Source organism: Adiantum capillus-veneris, chromosome 23 (genome assembly GCF_014529385.1).
Source record: "Adiantum capillus-veneris isolate H3 chromosome 23, ASM1452938v2, whole genome shotgun sequence".
In the NCBI taxonomy this organism is placed as follows: Eukaryota; Viridiplantae; Streptophyta; class Polypodiopsida; order Polypodiales; family Pteridaceae; genus Adiantum; species Adiantum capillus-veneris.
In genome coordinates this window covers 89,753,022-89,772,730 of record NC_140953.1, presented here as the reverse complement: position 1 = coordinate 89,772,730, position 19,709 = coordinate 89,753,022, and the positions used below count along the sequence as shown (strand labels likewise).

Genomic DNA, 19,709 nt, shown 5'->3' with positions numbered 1-19,709 from the left:
GGAAGTGTGGAAAAAGAGGTAAGGTGAGAGAAAAAATAAAATAAAAATTTGAAAAAAGTAAGGGGCACAAGTGATGTCGCTAGTGCCCCCCCTCAAGTGCAAATAAGATAATTGATGGAGCTAGAGCATGCAAAGAGATCTAGAATTTTCCAAAACAAGGTGCTAGCTGGTCCAACGAGGGTGCAGATGCCCAAAATGAATAGGACACCCCTATAAAAGTCATTTTTTGTACATTTTTAAGGCTTTTGGCCAAGAGGATTTCTTGCGAGAGCCCTAAACCCTTGGTGCCTGCAGAGAGCCAAACTCGAGGAGTGTGTTTTTTGGTGGGATTCTTTGTGCATAGGTGTGTGCCTGCAAAGCCCTAAGTGTGAGATTTTTTGCTAGGCGACAAAGTGGGTGCATCGTTTGTTGTAGGAGAGCCGTATATGGTGGTTTTTGAGCATGGTAAATCTTCCATAGTGTTTCTCACGCGTCATTTCCCCTGCCCCTCTTCTTTACTTCTTATGCTTTTGTGTGGTGTTGATGTGGATGTGTGTGTCCCCTGGGCCCTTTTTGTAAGTGGAATGGAAGTGAGAGAAGGGTTATGTGTGCGACAACGGTGTGTGCTGCAAAGTAATCCATGAATTGTGTGTGGGTAGTCAATCTCAATGAGCATGTTTGAGCATTGGTGTGTGTGCGAGCAGTCGAATGCTAGTGGAATTGTGTTTCTTTAAGGTGTTTTTCTCAAGAGGATAAGGGTTATGTGGGTTCCCTAAGCTATAGAGAGGCCTTGTGTTGTGTGTTGGGTGTGTTCCCCCATTCCCCATCTCCATCTTCCGGTGCCGCCATGGAGGAGCACAATGATGGCTCATTGGTGATCTGTTTTTTATTAAGGATGTGGCAGAGTTCGGGTCCAATTTTTAACGGTAATGAATATGTGTACGAATGGATGGCAGGTTTTGAATTATTTATTCTCTCATTGGGGTGATAGCATGAAAAGGTGGTCAATTTTTAGGACATATCTAGGTGGTTTTGAGGTGCTTCTAAGGCTTCATTTGTTCCCTTGTCTATATTTATTGGAGATGTGAAAAATATCAAAGAAATGCAAAAGGGTACATCAAGAAGGCAGCATGTTTTGAACCTCTCCCGTCCATGATGCAATAGATTCTCACTCACGGGATGGCTCCTCACATCGTTGCATGCAAAGCTCCGAAGCAAGAAGTGTTCTATGTGCTACTTCGATTTCCTGCACCCGACGTGGATAGAGCGAGAAAGAAGTGCATGCGCTTGTGGCCTCTGTGCAACAAAATATTGGAATTAGGGTTGCAGGGAAATGCACACAACTTGAAGAAGATGAAGGAAGCTCAAGGCACACAATAGAGAGTGTGTTTCTTAGTGTGAAATGGAAGGATAGATATACCTAGAATGAATGGGCATATATACAATGCATGAGGGAAAACCCTCCTTAAGAGGGAAAAAATGCCCTGGTGGTCCTAGTGTGTTCACACACATCACTATCACATGTATATGGTAACAAATCCCCCCCTGGAGTGATGTGGTGAACGAGAGCAGGCACATGAGTAAAGGAAAGTGCCATTCCCTGAGGACATGATCATTCCACAAAGGGGAGTAAGCCCAAAGATTTGCGGAAATCTTTGAAATTCTCATGAGACAATGCCTTTGTGAAAAGATCTGCAAGGTTGTCTTGTGTTGGCACATAAGCCAAGATGATCTCTCCTGCTGAGAGCCTCTCCCTGACATAGTGGTAATGCACCTCAGTGTGCTTTGTGCGAGCATGAAAAACTGGGTTCCTTGCAACTGCCAATGCGCTCTGATATCAGTGTCGATAGTGTTGGCAGTGTCCTGTCCAACACCCAAATCAGCCATAAGGCGTATGAGCCATGCACACTCAACCATAGCTGTGAAGACTGCTATGTACTCAGCCTCACAACTCAAAGTGGCCACAGTAGGTTGTTTCTTACTCAACCATGATATACATGAACTGCCAAGCATGAAACAAAAAGCACTTGTGAACACTTGCATGTCAAAACAAACAGCCCAATCTTGAGTCCGAAAAAGCATGTAAGTTTGGCGGCAATGATCCCCCCTTGGGATAAAACAAGCCAAGATGTAAAGTGACACTAAGGTAGCAGAAAATCCTCTTGATAGCCTACCAATGCTTAGACCCTGGGCTATGCATAAATTTGCTGACCTATGAGATTGTAAATTGAATATCTGGCCTCATTTTTCATACATAAATGAGGCATCCAATAGCAGTTTGGTAAAGAGTGACATCATCAGGATTGCCAGCATCATGTAGACTCAACTTCAAACCTGTTTCCATGGGAGTGGCAATAGGTTTGCAATCCTCAAGTCCAAACTTACATAGAAATATCTCTGTGTAACTTTTTTGACACAAGTTTACAATAATGGCAGCACATCTTTTTTTTGTCCTTATCACCGAATTTCCAGATGAATTGCTATCAGTAGAAGAATTAGGAACATAAGTTTTTCCACTCGCAGCATAACCATAAGAAGTGGCTGCATTGCTGTTATTACCACCCTTTCTTTGAGAAGCAATAAAATCCTGTTCAACTGCGCGCTACCTAGTCCTTTTTTTTTTGGAAAGTGACTATTGCAACAGCAATGTGCATAATGCATCAAACTTGACAACTTCAAGATTTCCTTGGGTCATAAGTCTCCAAGTACTAGCAAAAGTCTAGTAAGAATCTGGTAAGGCATCAAGAACAGTCTACACAAGGGAACTGTCTGAAATGATTTCACTTGCAAAAATAATTTGTTGATATCCTTGATACCAGCAAGGAAAGTGTCCATATCCTCTTCTTCACGCATAATCTTCAATTCGAGCTCTTTACGTTGTCGTGCTGTGACACGTACATAGTGGGAATGCATGCTACAAGATCTATCTTGTATTTTTTTAGATACATAATTATATTTCCTATAGTGTACATATGAATATTTAAGTATAATAATAAGCCTTCTATCTCATCCTATTGTTTTTCTCAAGGGTAACCTATCCTTACTTTACCATCAGAAAATACTATGGGAAAAGCATCAATAGCTCCGCCTCTTTAACTTGGGGCAAAAAACATTGATTCTTTATTTCTACTATTTCATTATCATCTCACACCCTAGCTAAATCCTATATCTAGGGTAAACTCCAATATATATATATATTCTACGTATTTTTTATACTTTTCTTATATTTCTTTTTAAATAGCTACTAGGAGAGAATCAAATCCTAGTGGGACACTAGGTGGCATGATTTCAAAGATACACTTATTTTAGTGCATTATTGCAAGCATAATTACAAAAATTTGTCAAGGAGCAATGTCATGCTTTCATATGGCATGAGGTGTCCTTGTGAATTAAATGAAAGTCTAGGCTAAGGAGACCACATGAAGACTTTTGCTGCCATAAATGGACCCTATTTTGATGAATTTTTTATACAAGGTTCCAATCCGAATTGGAAAACAATTTAAAAATAAAAATCGTAGCTAATGAGCTGAAGTTTTTGCCCATATTTTTACTTTTTTATTTGGAGCCACGGTTGAGGAGATATGATCAAAATACTGGACCCCAGTCTGCCCACATCATGCAGGGGCAGCTCATTTCCAACTTTTCCAATTCCTGTTCACACTGGCTCCTCTCTTCTTGTGTAAACCCTTGGGGGTTTCCTTCACCTATAAAAGGGTACCTCTTCTTCCTTGGAAGGAAAAAAAGCATTCAAGCCATTGATGAGAGGAATTCTCGAGGGAGTGAGTAGTAATGCCTAATTGTACTTAGCCATTAACATAAGCCCAAGCCTACACTTTCTCCTAAAGGGAGACCAGCCATTCTTGCAACAAGCTAACCTTGGAAGATCAACTCTAATCAAAGAAGGTCTTGCACTTGGTGTATCAATCAAAGTGGAATTATCCACTCTTCTTCTCTTTCCCATCAATAATGGTGCCGAAGGGTTTCAAGTAAGATGTGTTCTACATTGATGTTTTCTTGATTTCTTGTTGTTTTCATTTTCATCTCTAATCCAACATATATATATGTATCTAATCTCATCTCCTTAACCAAACCTATCTCTCTCATTCTTAGTAAATCATCCTCTCTAGGTTCTCTTTGCTACAGGTACATCTCTCCCCGCAGTATCCTTATTGCCTACGGGCAAGAATAGGGCTTGGGAGGGAAACTTCTCATCTCTTCACTTCTCTCATATCTACATTTCTCACATACTATCCTAGATGAATAACCCACATGATGATCATTTCTATCGCTTTCACTCTGTACGATCTATTAGAATTAACGTATGGATTAGTCGTAAAATACACTTTCAACAACGTATATTGTTTCTCTTCGGCCCTGAAAGGCTCAATGAAATACTTCTATCACCGGATCCCATCATACTACCTCTCATAGACTATAATTTTTCTTTTGATGTAAGCGTAGTTATCTTGCTATGAACCAAGAGGATTTGTACACACAATTAATCCCAATCACTAGAAAAAATATATATATTATGGTAAGCACAAAACTACAATTCCAAAGAACAATTCGTAGCCTATTTGGTCAGCCAAGATTGAATGCCATTAACTCATCCATTAACCCTTTCATATTACCCATGATACGATATGACCATAGCCTTGATGTTTTCATCTTCGTATTGTTTTGACATTCTCTTTTGCGTTCTTTCTTTGTGTGTGTGAATGCAAGAGAGAAAGAGTGAGTCTTCTTTGATTGCACTTCTTTCCAAACCCTAGTCTTCATGGCATCTATGGTTTAACTCCTTCATATAGTTTTTGTTGAGTTCTCTCACAAACTCTCACAGCCATAAGCCCGGTGCTTTCCTGGCAAGACCGCAAATTTCTCGACATATTTTTGGTGAATCCGATGCGAAACTGCCAGGGTGAGAGTTTGTGGGTAACCATGGGTGATCATGTTGAGCAACAGGGTATGCATTTTTACCCAACAACAATGCAAATGTTTTAAGCATTTGCAATGTTCATGCAACAACAACATGCCACTGAAAGAAGGGAGATTTCAGCAATGAAGGCCATACAAGCGGTCGTCAACAGAATGGATCATTTCAATGGCAAAGATGTAACCAAGTACTTACGCGAGTATGTGAAGGAGATGGAGCTGCATCGCGTGTCAGAAGGTGAGATGATTCAAAGCTTTGAGCTAGTTGTTGCTCCAGAAATTAGGGAGCATGTTAGGGCAATTAAAGATGGGCATGGGAGAAATTGGGAAGAACTCAAAGTAGCTTTAAAGGAGGAATATTTCATGGAGGACTCGGAGAGAGTGACCAAAAGGACATTCTTAGAATGGGTAGTCAAGCCAAAGCAAGGACTATCAATAACAGAGCTACTTAGGGAATTTGAGCGGCGCTATGCAAAACTCACTAGGACAGAAAGGGCCACACTAGATGCAGAGAAGACAGATCTTTTCTTACAAGCTGCAGGTAAAGAGTTTCAAGAAAATTTGGAGCTTCTTCTTGAAGATAAAGATGCTGAGCAAGGACTAAAGACCGACTGGAATGAGGTTGAAGGTGCTGTCTCACTGCTTGCCAAACGACAAAGAAGAAGGGACAAGATGGTAGTAAACACTACAAGTCCTTCCACCTCAACTTCTGACAAAATGGTAAAGCCTAATTTTATCGCTCCTAAGTTTGATGAGTCCATGCTAGATGAGCTTGTGAAGGGAATGCGTGACTTGAAGGTGAAGTTTGCAAAGCTTGAAGAAAAAGGCCAACCATCAGGGCCACTTCCTAGGCAAAGACAACAGCCCAAAGAAGGGTTTGTTAATAGATGTATTTGGTGTGATAGTACAGACCATGTAAGAAGGGATTGTGAGGATTTTAGTGATGCTTTGTCAAAAGATGTTGTCTTTTTTAAGGATGGTAAAATCCACTTAAGAGAGACAGGTCTACCCTTGAGAACTAACTTTGGGAAGGGGGGAATGCAAACCTTAGTTGAAGATATGGCAACCAAGCATGCCACCTCTTCAGTTGAGGCAGCTACTTATGGAGTAAAAATTGAACATTTTTGTGATGAAGAGGTGAGTGACCATCATGGTCAAATTTGGCCAAATGTCATGCAATTAGCTAAAAAGGGAAATCTTACACAAGAGATTCTACATGAAGCAAGTGATTGCATACGTCTAGAAACAGGATGGAATGATCCAGTGGACTCATTGTCAGTGCATGCCTACATTACAAAATGCCAACAAAATGAGGCAATTGTAGAAGAGAAGCGCAGACGTGAGAATGTTGATGAAGGACCATCAAAAAGAGCTTCTAGAAGTGGGGGAAGAAGCGATTCAATGCCTTCTCAAACACCCTCAACACAAGGAGCATCTCCACCTGAAGTACCCATGGAGGAGTCTACAACAGGAAAGAAGAAAGAGCCAACGAAAGGTAAGACAAAAGGCCCAACTTATAAACTACAATCTGATATTGAGGTTGCTACAGATTTAAAGAAAGTCTTGGAGGAAAGGATCTTGAATAGCAAGATTGAGTTTACTCTGGGAGAAGTTCTTGGCATTGCAAAGCGTGAATTCCACGAGGAGATCATTGACATCATCAAGAGGAAGAGGCAAACCCTTGCTGAAGTTTCTCGTCCACAGGTTGAAGGGGAAACCTCAAAGACACAAGGGATGCAACTGCAAAATAAGGAGAATGATGGAGCTATGGTAGGATGCTACCAATCTAGTGGGAGAATGAAGCAAGTGCATTTCTCAAATGATGATGAAGAAGTTGAAGATATTCCTAGGAGTTACTATTCACGAAGTCATTGGGCAAGGGCTACTACAGAAACTTTGGTCAAGGTAGGTGATCTTGAAGAGCCATTTGTTGCCTTGATTGACCATGGTTCAGAAATAAACATAATGTCAAAGAGTCTCTACAACAAGTGCAAATGGCCAATGGACACAGATCATGGTTGGATGGTAAAAGTGGCAAACAATTCATCCGGTGAATTGTATGCAGCATGTCCAGGTGTGAAGGTAACAATAGGTGATGTAAAGATTGACCAAAACTTCTTTGTACAGGATACATCTTCATATCATCTCATCCTTGGACAACCCTACATTGTGGGAGTTCGAATGGAAACAAAGGTAATGGACGATGGTTCAGCATATGCTAGAATGCGTAGCAAAGATGGTAAACGAGCTGTCCAATTTCTCACAGTCTGTGTAAACCATGAAAGAAATCGTGACAACCTCAGAGAACATCCTCTACCAAAGGTAAGCAAAGAGTTTCATGATCATAGAGAAATGATGGGTTTTGGCCAAGTACCATTGTAAAGCGGGATTGCAGTGGTACAGAAAGAAAAAGGGTCTTGCTTGATCCAAAAATAGGTGAAACTTTCTCGATGAGCTCCTTGGTAACAAGGAATGGATCAGTATGTTTTACAAAACTTGAAGATTTGAAGAGATATGAGAGGCAATATGTGCATAAGGTACAAATAGGCATGAAAAAGAGTGGGTTGCTAAAGCCTACTGAAAATGTTTTGGGTTTGTGTGAACAAGTTTCTTTTGTAGATACTATGGGTGAGCTTGATGCTATAATGAGGTCTAGTTTGCATCTTGAAAATGAATTTGTGGAAGTTTGCTCTATGGAAATGTATCAAGTAATAGAAGCCTTTAAAGAAAGCCAAAAAGTTGGCCCAGAAGTCCATGTTGAAACTAAATACAAGAGTGTAGCAAAGAAGGTGAAACTAGTAGCTTCACCCTTACCACCCAACAACAGGGAATAGATTGAACAGGCTTCTTTACAACCAAGTTTGCGGAATCCTAAAAAGATCGGGCATACCTTCACAAAGGAGTCCTTTCAAGAGTTGCAGATTGGTTGCGAGGAGTTTTTAACACAGGAGGAGACAAAGTGCTTCAAAGAAATGCTTTCAAAACATGGTAAGGCTTTTGCATTTGAGCCACATGAGATAGGATGTGTTGATCCTTATATTGTAGCTCCTATGGTAATTTTCACAATACCTTATGTGCCTTGGAATCTGAGGCCTATTCCGGTTCCAAAGGCTCATTTGCCAAAGTTAGTAGAGCTACTGAATGAGAAAATCAAAATGGGAATCTTGGAGCCTTCTTGTGCTCCATACTCAAACAGGTGGTTCACAGTTCCAAAGAAGAATGGTTCTCTACGCTTCATCCAAGATATGCAACCAGTGAACAAGGTGACAATTAGAAATGTAGGAACAGGTCCAATTGTGGATGAATTTGCAGAGGCGTTTGCAGGGAGGGCAATCTACTCAATGGGGGATCTCTACTCAGGGTATGATCAATTTCAGCTTGCAATCGAAAGCAGATACTTGACAACCATGAGGACACCTTTGGGCTTGGTAAGGATGTGTACCTTGCCACAGGGAGCAACCAACTCGGTTGCACATATGATGAATGGGATGAATAAGGTCTTACGTGACTTTATTCCTCAAATCACAATGCCTTTCATTGATGATTTGCCTATCAAAGGATGTGAAGAAAGTGACAAAGATGAACCTTTGGATCTCAAGGGATGTCACAGGTTTGTGGTAAATCACATAAATGATTGTGATAAAATTTTGTCTAGGTTGGAAGAAGTGAATCTTACATTGTCAGGGAAAAAGTCTATGTTTGGTGTCAAAGAAGTGCTCATTGTGGGGCACATGTGCGGGCCATATGGTAGGAAACCTTGTCCATCAAAGGTAGATGCCATCCAAAGAATGAAAGAAACATGCACTAGCATCACTGAGGTTAGAAGGTTTCTGGGAGCATGTGTCTTCTATGTTATTTGGATTCCACATTATGCACATGTAGCTGATCCTCTTTATCAGCTACTTAGAAAGAATCAAAAGTTTAAATGGACAGAAGCACATGTAAAATCCATGAAAAAGCTAAAGGAGTTACTCCAGTCAGCAATGACTTTGAGAAAGGTAGACTATGAGTGTCAAAGGCCAGTGATTGTGACAGTAGATACCAGTCCTACAGGGATTGGATGGGCAATAGGGCAAGATGACAAAGAAGGACACAGGTATGTGGTAAGATTTGGAGCAAAGGTACTAAGTGCTCGCCAAAGAAACTATCCACAGATAAAGAGAGAGTTATGGGGTATGGTTACAGCCTTGAAAAGTGGGAAAGAGTACCTAATTGGTGCATGTGTGGTTGTAGAAACAGATTGTCTACCACTTCTTGGGATGCTTACAAGCTGCTCAACACCAGACATTGCTATGTTGCGGTGGATTGCCTACATTAAGTCCTTAAATACCGAGTTTAAGCACATTGTAGGTAAAGACAATACAGTGGCAGATATGCTATCAAGGGCAAGGTATGAAGATGAGTCACAAATGATTGATGAGGGAGATGATGTAGGCACAAAATTCTATTCTATCTCTCATGTCAAAGGTAACAATGTCTGCATGACTAATTCACTTGAATTGTTCTTGAAAGATCTTTATGAAGGTGATTGGCTTTCTATTGGAAGGTACTTGAGTACTCTAACAAAACAGGATGATTGGTCTGAACAAGAATTCAAGAGGATACGCAGGAAAGCATATGGGTACTTTTTAAGGGATGGTTACTTGTGGAAGCATCCTAAACAAAAGGGTGCTACACCACAACGGGTTATATGTAAAAAAGAGACTCAAGTAAAGCTCATGCAAGAGTTTCATGAGAGTCTATGGGCTGGACACAGGGGTGTGTGGGAAACCTTCTCCAAGTTGAAAGAAAAATAATGGTGGAAGGGTATGTATAAAGATGTATCTCAGTTTGTAGAGTCATGTGTAACTTGTCAAATGTATTCAAATGTTCGACATCATGATGGGCAACCTTCTCCAAGTTGAAAGAAAAATAATGGTGGAAGGGTATGTATAAAGATGTATCTCAGTTTGTAGAGTCATGTGTAACTTGTCAAATGTATTCAAATGTTCGACATCATGATGGATTGCACCCTACATATCCACTAGCCATGCACTATAAATGGGTTGTGGATCTAATCACGATGCCTTCAAGACTCTGGCAGATGAGATACTTGGTTCTTGCACGAGAGGACCTAACTAACCAGGTTGAAGGAAGAGCATTAAGAGCTAAGACCACAGAAGCTGTGTGCAAATTCCTTCTTGATGAGGTGATTTGCCGTTATGGTTGTGTGGGAAAAATCACTGCAGATCGAGGTGAACTGGATGCCGAAGAAGCAAGGGAGTTCTTTTCTAGATTAGGGATCAAGCTTTCTCTTACTACAGCTTACAACCCTGAAGGCAATGGAAAGAGTGAAAGAGGGCATCCTCCTATCATCAAAGCTTTGGCCAAGGCTTGCGAAGGAAGAGTTGGTGAGTGGCCAAAATTGTTACCATATGCTTTATGGGTTGATCGTACAACACATAGCTCAGTAACTGGCTACATGCCTACCGAGCTAATGCATGGTCAAAAGCCAGTGATGCCGATTGAGGATACAATTCCCGCATGGAATGTACTACCTTGGCAAGAGGGGCTTAGTAGGGAAGATCTCCTTGCACTACGTATAAGGCAGCTAGAGAGAAGACCTGGAGACATTGAAGCTGCAAAAGAACGACTCAAAAATGCAAGGTTTAAAAACAAGGACTATTTTGATAAGCGACATCGACTCAGGAGCAAAGCAATTGACAAAGGTGACTGGGTTTTAGTGTATGATAGTAGCCTTGATAACTAGCACACAGTCATGCGTAAGTTCTCAAAAAGATGGTTTGGACTGTATGTTGTAAAGCATGTGCATGAAAATGCTACTTACAGCTTGTCTGAACTAGATGGTACAGAAGTAAAGATTCCCATTGCAAGAAAAAGGATTAAAATGTTTAAGAGAAGAGGAGACAATGATCTCGAAGATATGGATGAGGAAGAAGAGAAAAACACAGGTGAAGATCAAAGTGAACATGAAGCTCTGGAATCATCCAATGAAGAAGAAGACAAGGAAGATGTACAAGAGGTCTAATCTTACAAAGAGACAATGTGGCACATACCGGAGGATGTGCAGGTTTAGAGGGGGTGGATGTCGTGCTGTGACACGTACATAGTGGGAACGCATGCTACAAGATCTATCTTGTATTTTTTTAGATACATAATTATATATTCCTATAGTGTACATATGAATATTTAAGTATAATAATAAGCCTTCTATCTCATCCTATTGTTTTTCTCAAGGGTAACCTATCCTCACTTTACCATCAGAAAATACTATGGGAAAAGCATCAATAGCTCCGCCTCTTTAACTTGGGGCAAAAAGCATTGATTCTTTATTTCTACTATTTCATTATCATCTCACACCCTAGCTAAATCCTATATCTAGGGTAAACTCCAATATATATATATTCTACGTATTTTTTATACTTTTCTTATATTTCTTTTTAAATAGCTACTAGGAGAGAATCAAATCCTAGTGGGACACTAGGTGGCATGATTTCAAAGATACACTTATTTTAATGCATTATTGCAAGCATGATTACAAAACTTTGTCAAGGAGCAATGTCATGCTTTCATATGGCATGAGGTGTCCTTGTGAATTAAATGAAAGTCTAGGCTAAGAAGACCACATGAAGACTTTTGCTGCCATAAATGGACCCTATTTTGATGAATTTTTTACACAAGGTTCCAATACAAATTGGAAAACAATTTAAAAATGAAAATCGTAGCTAATGAGCTGAAGTTTTTGCCCATATTTTTACTTTTTTATTTGGAGCCACGGTTGAGGAGATATGATCAAAATACTGGACCCCAGTCTGCCCACATCATGCAGGGGCAGCTCATTTCCAACTTTTCCAATTCCTGTTCACACTGGCTCCTCTCTTCTTGTGTAAACCCTTGGGGGTTCCCTTCACCTATAAAAGGGGACCTCTTCTTCCTTGGAAGGAAAAAAAGCATTCAAGCCATTGATGAGAGGAATTCTCGAGGGAGTGAGTAGTAATGCCTAATTGTACTTAGCCATTAACATAAGCCCAAGCCTACACTTTCTCCTAAAGGGAGACTAGCCATTCTTGCAACAAGCTAACCTTGGAAGATCAACTCTAATCAAAGAAGTTCTTGCACTTGGTGTATCAATCAAAGTGGAATTATCCACTCTTCTTCTCTTTCCCATCAATAATGGTGCCGAAGGGTTTCAAGTAAGATGTATTCTACATTGATGTTTTCTTGATTTCTTGTTGTTTTCATTTTCATCTCTAATCCAACATATATATATGTATCTAATCTCATCTCCTTAACCAAACCTATCTCTCTCATTCTTAGTAATTCATCCTCTCTAGGTTCTCTTTGCTACAGGTACATCTCTCCCCGCAGTATCCTTATTGCCTACGGGCAAGAATAGGGCTTGGGAGGGAAACTTCTCATCTCTTCACTTCTCTCATATCTACATTTCTCACATACTATCCTAGATGAATAACCCACATGATGATCATTTCTATCGCTTTCACTCTGTACGATCTATTAGAATTAACGTATGGATTAGCCGTAAAATACACTTTCAACAACGTATAGTGTTTCTCTTTGGCCCTGAAAGGCTCAATGAAATACTTCTATCACCGGATCCCATCATACTACCTCTCATAGACTATAATTTTTCTTTTGATGTAAGCGTAGTTATCTTGCTATGAACCAAGAGGATTTGTACACACAATTAATCCCAATCACTAGAAAAAATATATATATTATGGTAAGCACAAAACTACAATTCCAAAGAACAATTCGTAGCCTATTTGGTCAGCCAAGATTGAATGCCATTAACTCATCCATTAACCCTTTCATATTACCCATGATACGAGATGACCATAGCTTTGATATTTTCATCTTCGTATTGTTTTGACATTCTCTTTTGCGTTCTTTCTTTGTGTGTGTGAATGCAAGAGAGAAAGAGTGAGTCTTCTTTGATTGCACTTCTTTCCAAACCCTAGTCTTCATGGCATCTATGGTTTAACTCCTTCATATAGTTTTTGTTGAGTTCTCTCACAAACTCTCACAGCCATAAGCCCGGTGCTTTCCTGGCAAGACCGCAAATTTCTCGACAACGTAGCAAAGCAATTTTAGCCTCATTGCGGCTTGCATAAAGACCTGTTGGAATATCCCAAGCCTGTTTTGCAGATTTTACTGAACGAATGTGAGGAACAATGGTGCACTTCATAGACAACACAATCAATGCATGAGCCTTCGTATCCTTTACATCCCAACGAGCTTGTTCTATCGTAGGCAAAACAACTCTAATGGCAGCAATCCTTGTAGCAAGACCTGCAAACATCCTCAACATCACCAACATCCTTAGAACCAGGACATACATCAATGCCTTGCACAATATTTTAGACGCCCTTTGACACAAGAAAATGTTGCATCATATAAGCCCACATAGGGTAATTGTCCCCATCCAACCTGCCCTCAGCAGCAAACATCTTGAACACATCTGTGTTGTTGTCAACCATGGTAAGTGTTGCACCTGATGTGAAAACTGCCCGAAAAGAGGAGACAGGAAGCAGGAACAACATGTGCTATATAGCACAATCCATAGAATATTGTAAGGCACCTACTATGCAAAAAACGACAATGACAAAAAATTTGCACAAAATGACGAAATCGCCCGTGCAGACCTGCCTGTAGTGGAAACGGAGGCCGAAATGAGTCCGAATCAAAAGTCTGAGCAGACTCAACTCTATCACATGTATATGGTAGCAAAAAATCTTCACCTCGCATGTAGAGTACACCATGCTCTCCCCCCCCCACCCCCCCCCCCCCCCCCCCCCCCCCCCCCCCCCCCCCTCTCTCTCTCTCTCTCTCTCTCTCTCTTTCTCTCTCACTTCTTCTTATTTTACTGAGCATTGTGCTTGTTTGTACAGGGGAATCAGGACTCCTCTGTAAATGTGCACCATGACAAAGAAGGCAGTGACTCATGTGGGTTCAGCTAGTGTGCATTCATCCAGCAGCAATCATAGGGACACAAAATTGGATAGAAAGTGTGAAACTCTTGGTGACAAAAGAATTGGTAGATATCAACTCTCTCTCTCTCTTCAACTATAGGTAGAAATGTGCATTTCAATGACTATTTATGCTACTGGGTAGAAATAAATCTCTTGAAACCATTAATCAAAGGTGGAAGAAAACTTAGCATACCTTGACACAAAGAAGAATGGCCTAGATGACTTGAATTGAGCAGCACATCCATCCCACCACACCCAATTCTGCTTCACAAAGCTGAAACCTTCCTCTTGCAGCCAAACACTATGCAGCTGCAAGCAATGCTACACAAATAGCGTGTCATGATCGTTATCATTTAAAATGTAGAAATGTGTGTATTTTAACACCTTATCTTCCTTGCCTCAAATGTATGTGATGTGCACCAAGATAGTGACTTGTGAAGTGTACCAATGCATTGATTGGATCTCATTTTGCTCATTAAAAGAGTAATTTTCTCCAAAGTTTATTCCGCTACACACCCCTTAGAAAGTCATCAAGTTGTTTGTACATCAAGTCTATGTTGTTCTCCCCCATTAGCTTCATAGCAATAGATTCTTTTGTTGATTTTGGTAAGCTACAAGCCTAAAACATCACAAAAAACAAGTGTAAATGGTCTAGAACAAAAACATCAAGTGTGAATTGTTTAGAACATAGTGTGTAAGGAAGTTGAAAAGAAACATTAGTATACATTAGCAAGTACTCCCAGATGCTTATCCCATGAAGTTAACTTTTGACTTTTAGATTTTTGAACCTGAAATAAAGATACAATAGACATCAACATTCTATTCAACTAAGTGCTACAACCTTCTAGAATCAAGAAATTTACTCGAGTGGAAGCATTCTCATTAAATCTAGCTGGAACTTTTATGCTTCTCTTAGTTTCTGCTTGTTCTATCTATATGCCTTGCAAAAACATTCCACTTACTTCTACATAAAGACCACTACATCTCTAGGAAACCTTTGAATGCAATCTTTAAATTGTTGAGATTGCCAACGAGCAATAAAATTTTTCCGGATGTAAGTGGTCAGATGCTTGTGAAGGAAAGGTGTGAAATCCTTGCATCCCATTTTCTTCACTAGAAGATCTTTGTGCTTCTCGCCTTCAGAATGGGTTGAGCCAACATCTTCAAACAACTTAACTAAAATTTGGACTACATTTTCAAATTTTTCTTTTGGATAGAGCATTAACCTCTCTGACCCACATTCAGGACATTCTCCCTTCAAGCAAGGTAGCTTATGAAATGCAGACTCACTTGGTTTTGCAGATAACACCATCTCAATTAGTGTGTTCACACTAGTGTATGTGTATGTTGCAGCTTGACAGTTACTTGGATCCTCTTCTGGAAAGCATATAGCACACAAGCAGCCACAAGCATTGCCTTCCATTCCTATTTTGCTTTGTCTCATGTGGTTGAATGCTTCCTTGAGGTATATCATCTGAATATCGGCAATACATCATCACGTGTAACGGTCTTTCAGCTTACGAACAAACCAAGGTTTCAATCCCTCAAAACATCTGAGAGAGATCTTGATGTGTGGCTATTGCATTTGGAACCTCCTGTAAAACTCCCCTTGTGAAAGAAAAAGTGAAACCCATCAGAGGCTTACAATAAAAATCAATGTAGCTAGGGATAAAAACAAAGGACAAAATAAAATTTAGATGGTTCAAGTGCTAGAAATGTATTACTCTTATACCTATAGGAGAACTATGTGCACATGAAAATGGTAAATGCAAAGACATGTCAGATTAATGATTTATTCAAAGATCTCGATGCTCCATGACTACCTTTGAAAGTAGTCTATGACTTTTGTATCTCTAGAGTACCTAGAGAGCCCCTTTACTGTCATGGTACGTCCATGAGTACCTTTGAGAACAGGTGAGGAAAATGGTTGATTCAATGATCATGAGACTCCATGATTACCTTTGAGAGGGTACTCTATGACTTCTATCTCGAGAGTACCTAGAGAGCCCCTTTACTGTCATGGTACTTCCATGAGTACCTTTGAGAGCATGTCAGACTAATGGTTTAGTCAAAGATCACAAAACTCCATAACTACCTTTTAGAGGGTACTATATGACTACCTTTGAGATGATACTCTATGACTTTTCTATCTCCAAAGTACCTAGAGAGCCCCTTTACTATCATGGTACTTCCATGAGAACCATTGAAGGAAACTATGATCCCTTTCTACCTACAAAGTACCTAGAGAACCCATTTGGACTCTCATGGTACTTCCATAATGGCCTTTGCAAGGTAAATTCTAAGACTTTTTCTATCTACAAAGTACATAAGGAACCTCTTCACTCCCATGGTGCTTCCATTACTACCTTTGTTAGGTACTCTAAAGGCTATTATCTATCTCCAAAGTACCTATAGATTTAATATTGGTGCCATAAGATTCCTGAGTGATTATCACTAAGGTACTTTTAGGGGTAATTGAACTTGTTTGTTCTCATGCTATCTACTACCTAGCAATGAGAGGATGATGATGAATAAAAAATCAAGGGGGTTGGGAATTTTTCTTGTGCTCATGATGTGTTAGATGCTAAGCAGAGAGAGCAATTGCAGTTGCCTATGGATTGCAATGTTGATGCCATAAATACAGGATCTTTTGACCAGGCATACATTGAAGATGAAGTCGATTGGGGATTTGATGACCCAATGAGTGATGTGGATGAAGAGACATAGGTGCTCGTTGGTAAATCTTTGGTCAGGATATAGGTGATGCAAGGGTTTGCCCCTCTACAAGTGGGGTTTCCTTTGGATGAGCAATATCCTGCTACTATGATTGTGCTAACATAAGTAGCTGTGGAGGAGTATGTGTATCATTGCAATTCCCTTTAGAGGATATCTCTTGCATAGAGGTCGCGTCAGTACATGGATGGACGAGAGAATTGAATATTTCTAGTGTGGGTGATGGTATGGATAATGAGAGTGATAAGGTGCTTGTTGATGCATGATTGGAGATGGACAATTTTCGAACGAGTGCTTGGAGTGATGGAGCTATGTTGTTGGCAGTTCAGGTATGCAGTTGGCTATATGCATTGGTGCAACACTATAGGAGGTTGTTGCAAGTGGATGGACGAGATCAAAGTCAAGTGTTTGATACAGGTGGATGATGGTAGGTAATGCAGGGGTTTGGGCAGCCTGCTTGAGCAAAGGTGGTGGGTATCAGGAGATAGGTCATGTACATAGGGTAGGTGTTTTATGGTTTATGGAGTGTCTATTTGGAGTTTCAATTTTAAAGTTCAATAAGCCTATGTGTGGTTGAACATAAATGTTCAACAAGGGGGTTGGGCAATGATGGTGCAACCACATGTTTTCCAACTTGGGAAGTGTGCTATGCAGGGCTATGGGTCTATACTAGCAAGTCCATGACAAAGTGTTAAAGCAAGTGCAAAAGACCTAGGCAGACAGGTGATAGTGGAGATGTATGCTTGATGGGATTTTTTAGGCCAAGAAGGCTCCAAGATAGTCCAAATGGGTTGACAAGAAAATGTTCCCAAGGTGGTGGAGTTATGCCCTAGGATGTAGTGTTCGAAGTGCTCTAGAATCCAGTCCAGACGGCTTCTCAAACGGAGCCCCGATGTGAAAGTTATGTGGCATTTCAAGGTTTGAAGGTCTTGCAGATCCCCGACAAACAAGGTAGGTGGAAAAAGGTGGACAAAGACAGGTGGACACGGGTTGACATAGGTGGAAAAAGTTGGAATCACTAGATACACATGAAGTCCTCAAGTTGTGGAGCATGCTTGTAATGGAATTGGCCTATTAACTTGAGAGTAGCGGAAATTAGAGAGAGTACTTTTGTGAAATTACTTTGTGAGCATAGCGGGCGAGTGTAATTGAAGGTATCAACATAAACATAGAATTTAGTTAACTTGGCATGAACAATAATTTTGCAAGAGAGATAATTTAGAGAATGTGACAACAATTGAGGACCGGATTCATGTGGAGCCACGGTCCCCCCTCCAATAGGCATTTGTCCTATGATTTTTTCCATCAAGAGAGACTTGTTACAATACAATCTTTGTGTTCCTTGTGACCTAGGTGATGAAATGAAGATGGAAAGCTTCATGCATCACAAGCATAACATAAACTTTGAGGAAAGCATTAACTATCCCAAGCCTCACTCTTAAGACCTCAAACACCTTCGAAGGCGTAGAGAGCTAGCACGGAATCCTTGGTCGACCCCCCCTTGCAGCTCATGCTTAAAGCTCATTGGACCCCTACAAGCCTAGCCAATCACAAGCAAGAGGTAAATCAAGTAACAAGGGTAGCCTTGGGAAAAGTGTCCCCTTTCCCCTTTGAGAGAGAGGACTTGATAAATGTAAAAACAATTAATTAAAACTTCTAATTTATCATTGGACCCCTTGGGTGGCCAACCAATAGGCTTCATGCACACCATGAGGGAAACATGAGGAGGAACTTGACAAGTGTCCCTTTTGCTTTCTTTGTAGCAAACATGCGTTGCGTGAGTGAGTGTGTGTGTGTGTGTGTGTGTTCTCTCTCATCCCCCCTCTTGTAGTGCTCTCCCCCTCCTTGTAGGGATTAGCTTTGACTTTTGGGCCACCTCAAGTCCCTCAACCTTGGGCCTAGTTCTCACCACAAGCTTGGTCCCTCGGGGCGATCAGTTTTTAGAATGTGTATGCTATCACGTGAGTTAACCGGAGAGGATTATTAAAAGATCAAAATGTATCAAAATATATACATACAGAGGGGGGTGGGGGTTTTTAAAATAGGCACGTAGTGTAAATATAGTATGTATATTGAGGTATTATTAATAACCTCTTGAACGCACGTGATGTAGGAAGCTTTTGATATGTGACCACCCCGAGCTTAGCCCTTGAGCCCCTAAAGCTTGGGCTGGGTTCTCACCTCAAGTACAACCCTAGAATCTCAAGCATGACAAGCACCTCAAGCATCTCAAACATCTCAGTCATCAAGCACCTTAGTCATCAAGCACGACAAGCACCTCAAGCACCTTAAGCTTGGGCCGGGTTCCCACCTCAAGCTAAGCCCTAGATTACCTAAGGTCAAAGGACTTTTACACTAACTATTGGAGGTCTTCAATGAAGCTAACCCTAAGGTTTTATGCTCCATTGGTTAGCCTTGCTCTTTGATAGACTATCTCTCATTTGGGCCCCTTTACCATTGGCCCCGTGTTGAGATAGATCTATAAGCACATGTTTATATCTTAACCCTTGTTCCCATTTATTCTCCCACATTAAATGATCAGTTCAATATGAGAAAATCATTTGGGTTGGTTAGATATTAGACTTTATGACATTACCTCTCTCTTGAAATCATAGTAGTCCTAGACTATGAGGTAGAAGAGATAAAGCCTTAGTCATTAGTCAATCTTACTTAGCGGCGGGTAGAGGATCCCTTTTTACCCTACAACATCTTTCCAAGATGGATGAATAATTCATTTGGTGCTTGGGAGACACAGCTGCCGCAAGCATGTCTGCTCTTTAGTCCATTTTATTCCCCCAAAGTAGAGTGACAAATTCTACTTGGTGTTTGAGAGACGTCGTCATCACAAACATGATTCTAAGCATGGATACTATTTAAATTTGTGCACAATTAAAAAGAGAAATAGTCTTATAAGACAAAAACATGGGTCATTTAAAAGAAATTTGTACATTTTCTTACTCTAATGTAGCATTGTAAGCATTGACAAGGTTCATACTATCCTTAACACTAGAATGGTAACCTAACAGGACATAAAAGTGTCCTTTCAGGGTTTTGGGAAAAAATTCCAAAACCATA

General features: G+C 40.4%; 1 protein-coding gene across 1 annotated transcript in view; it reads left to right on the top strand.

Moving 5' to 3' along the window:
* The window catches only part of LOC147428144 (uncharacterized), a 115,292-nt gene extending 98,664 nt beyond the window's left edge, over positions 1-16,628 (top strand). The window contains exon 3 of the mRNA XM_086496806.1: positions 16,494-16,628. Coding sequence (XP_086352932.1) covers positions 16,494-16,628 — 135 coding nt within the window. The remainder of the gene's footprint in view (positions 1-16,493) is intronic.
* Positions 16,629-19,709: the final 3,081 nt, after the last annotated feature.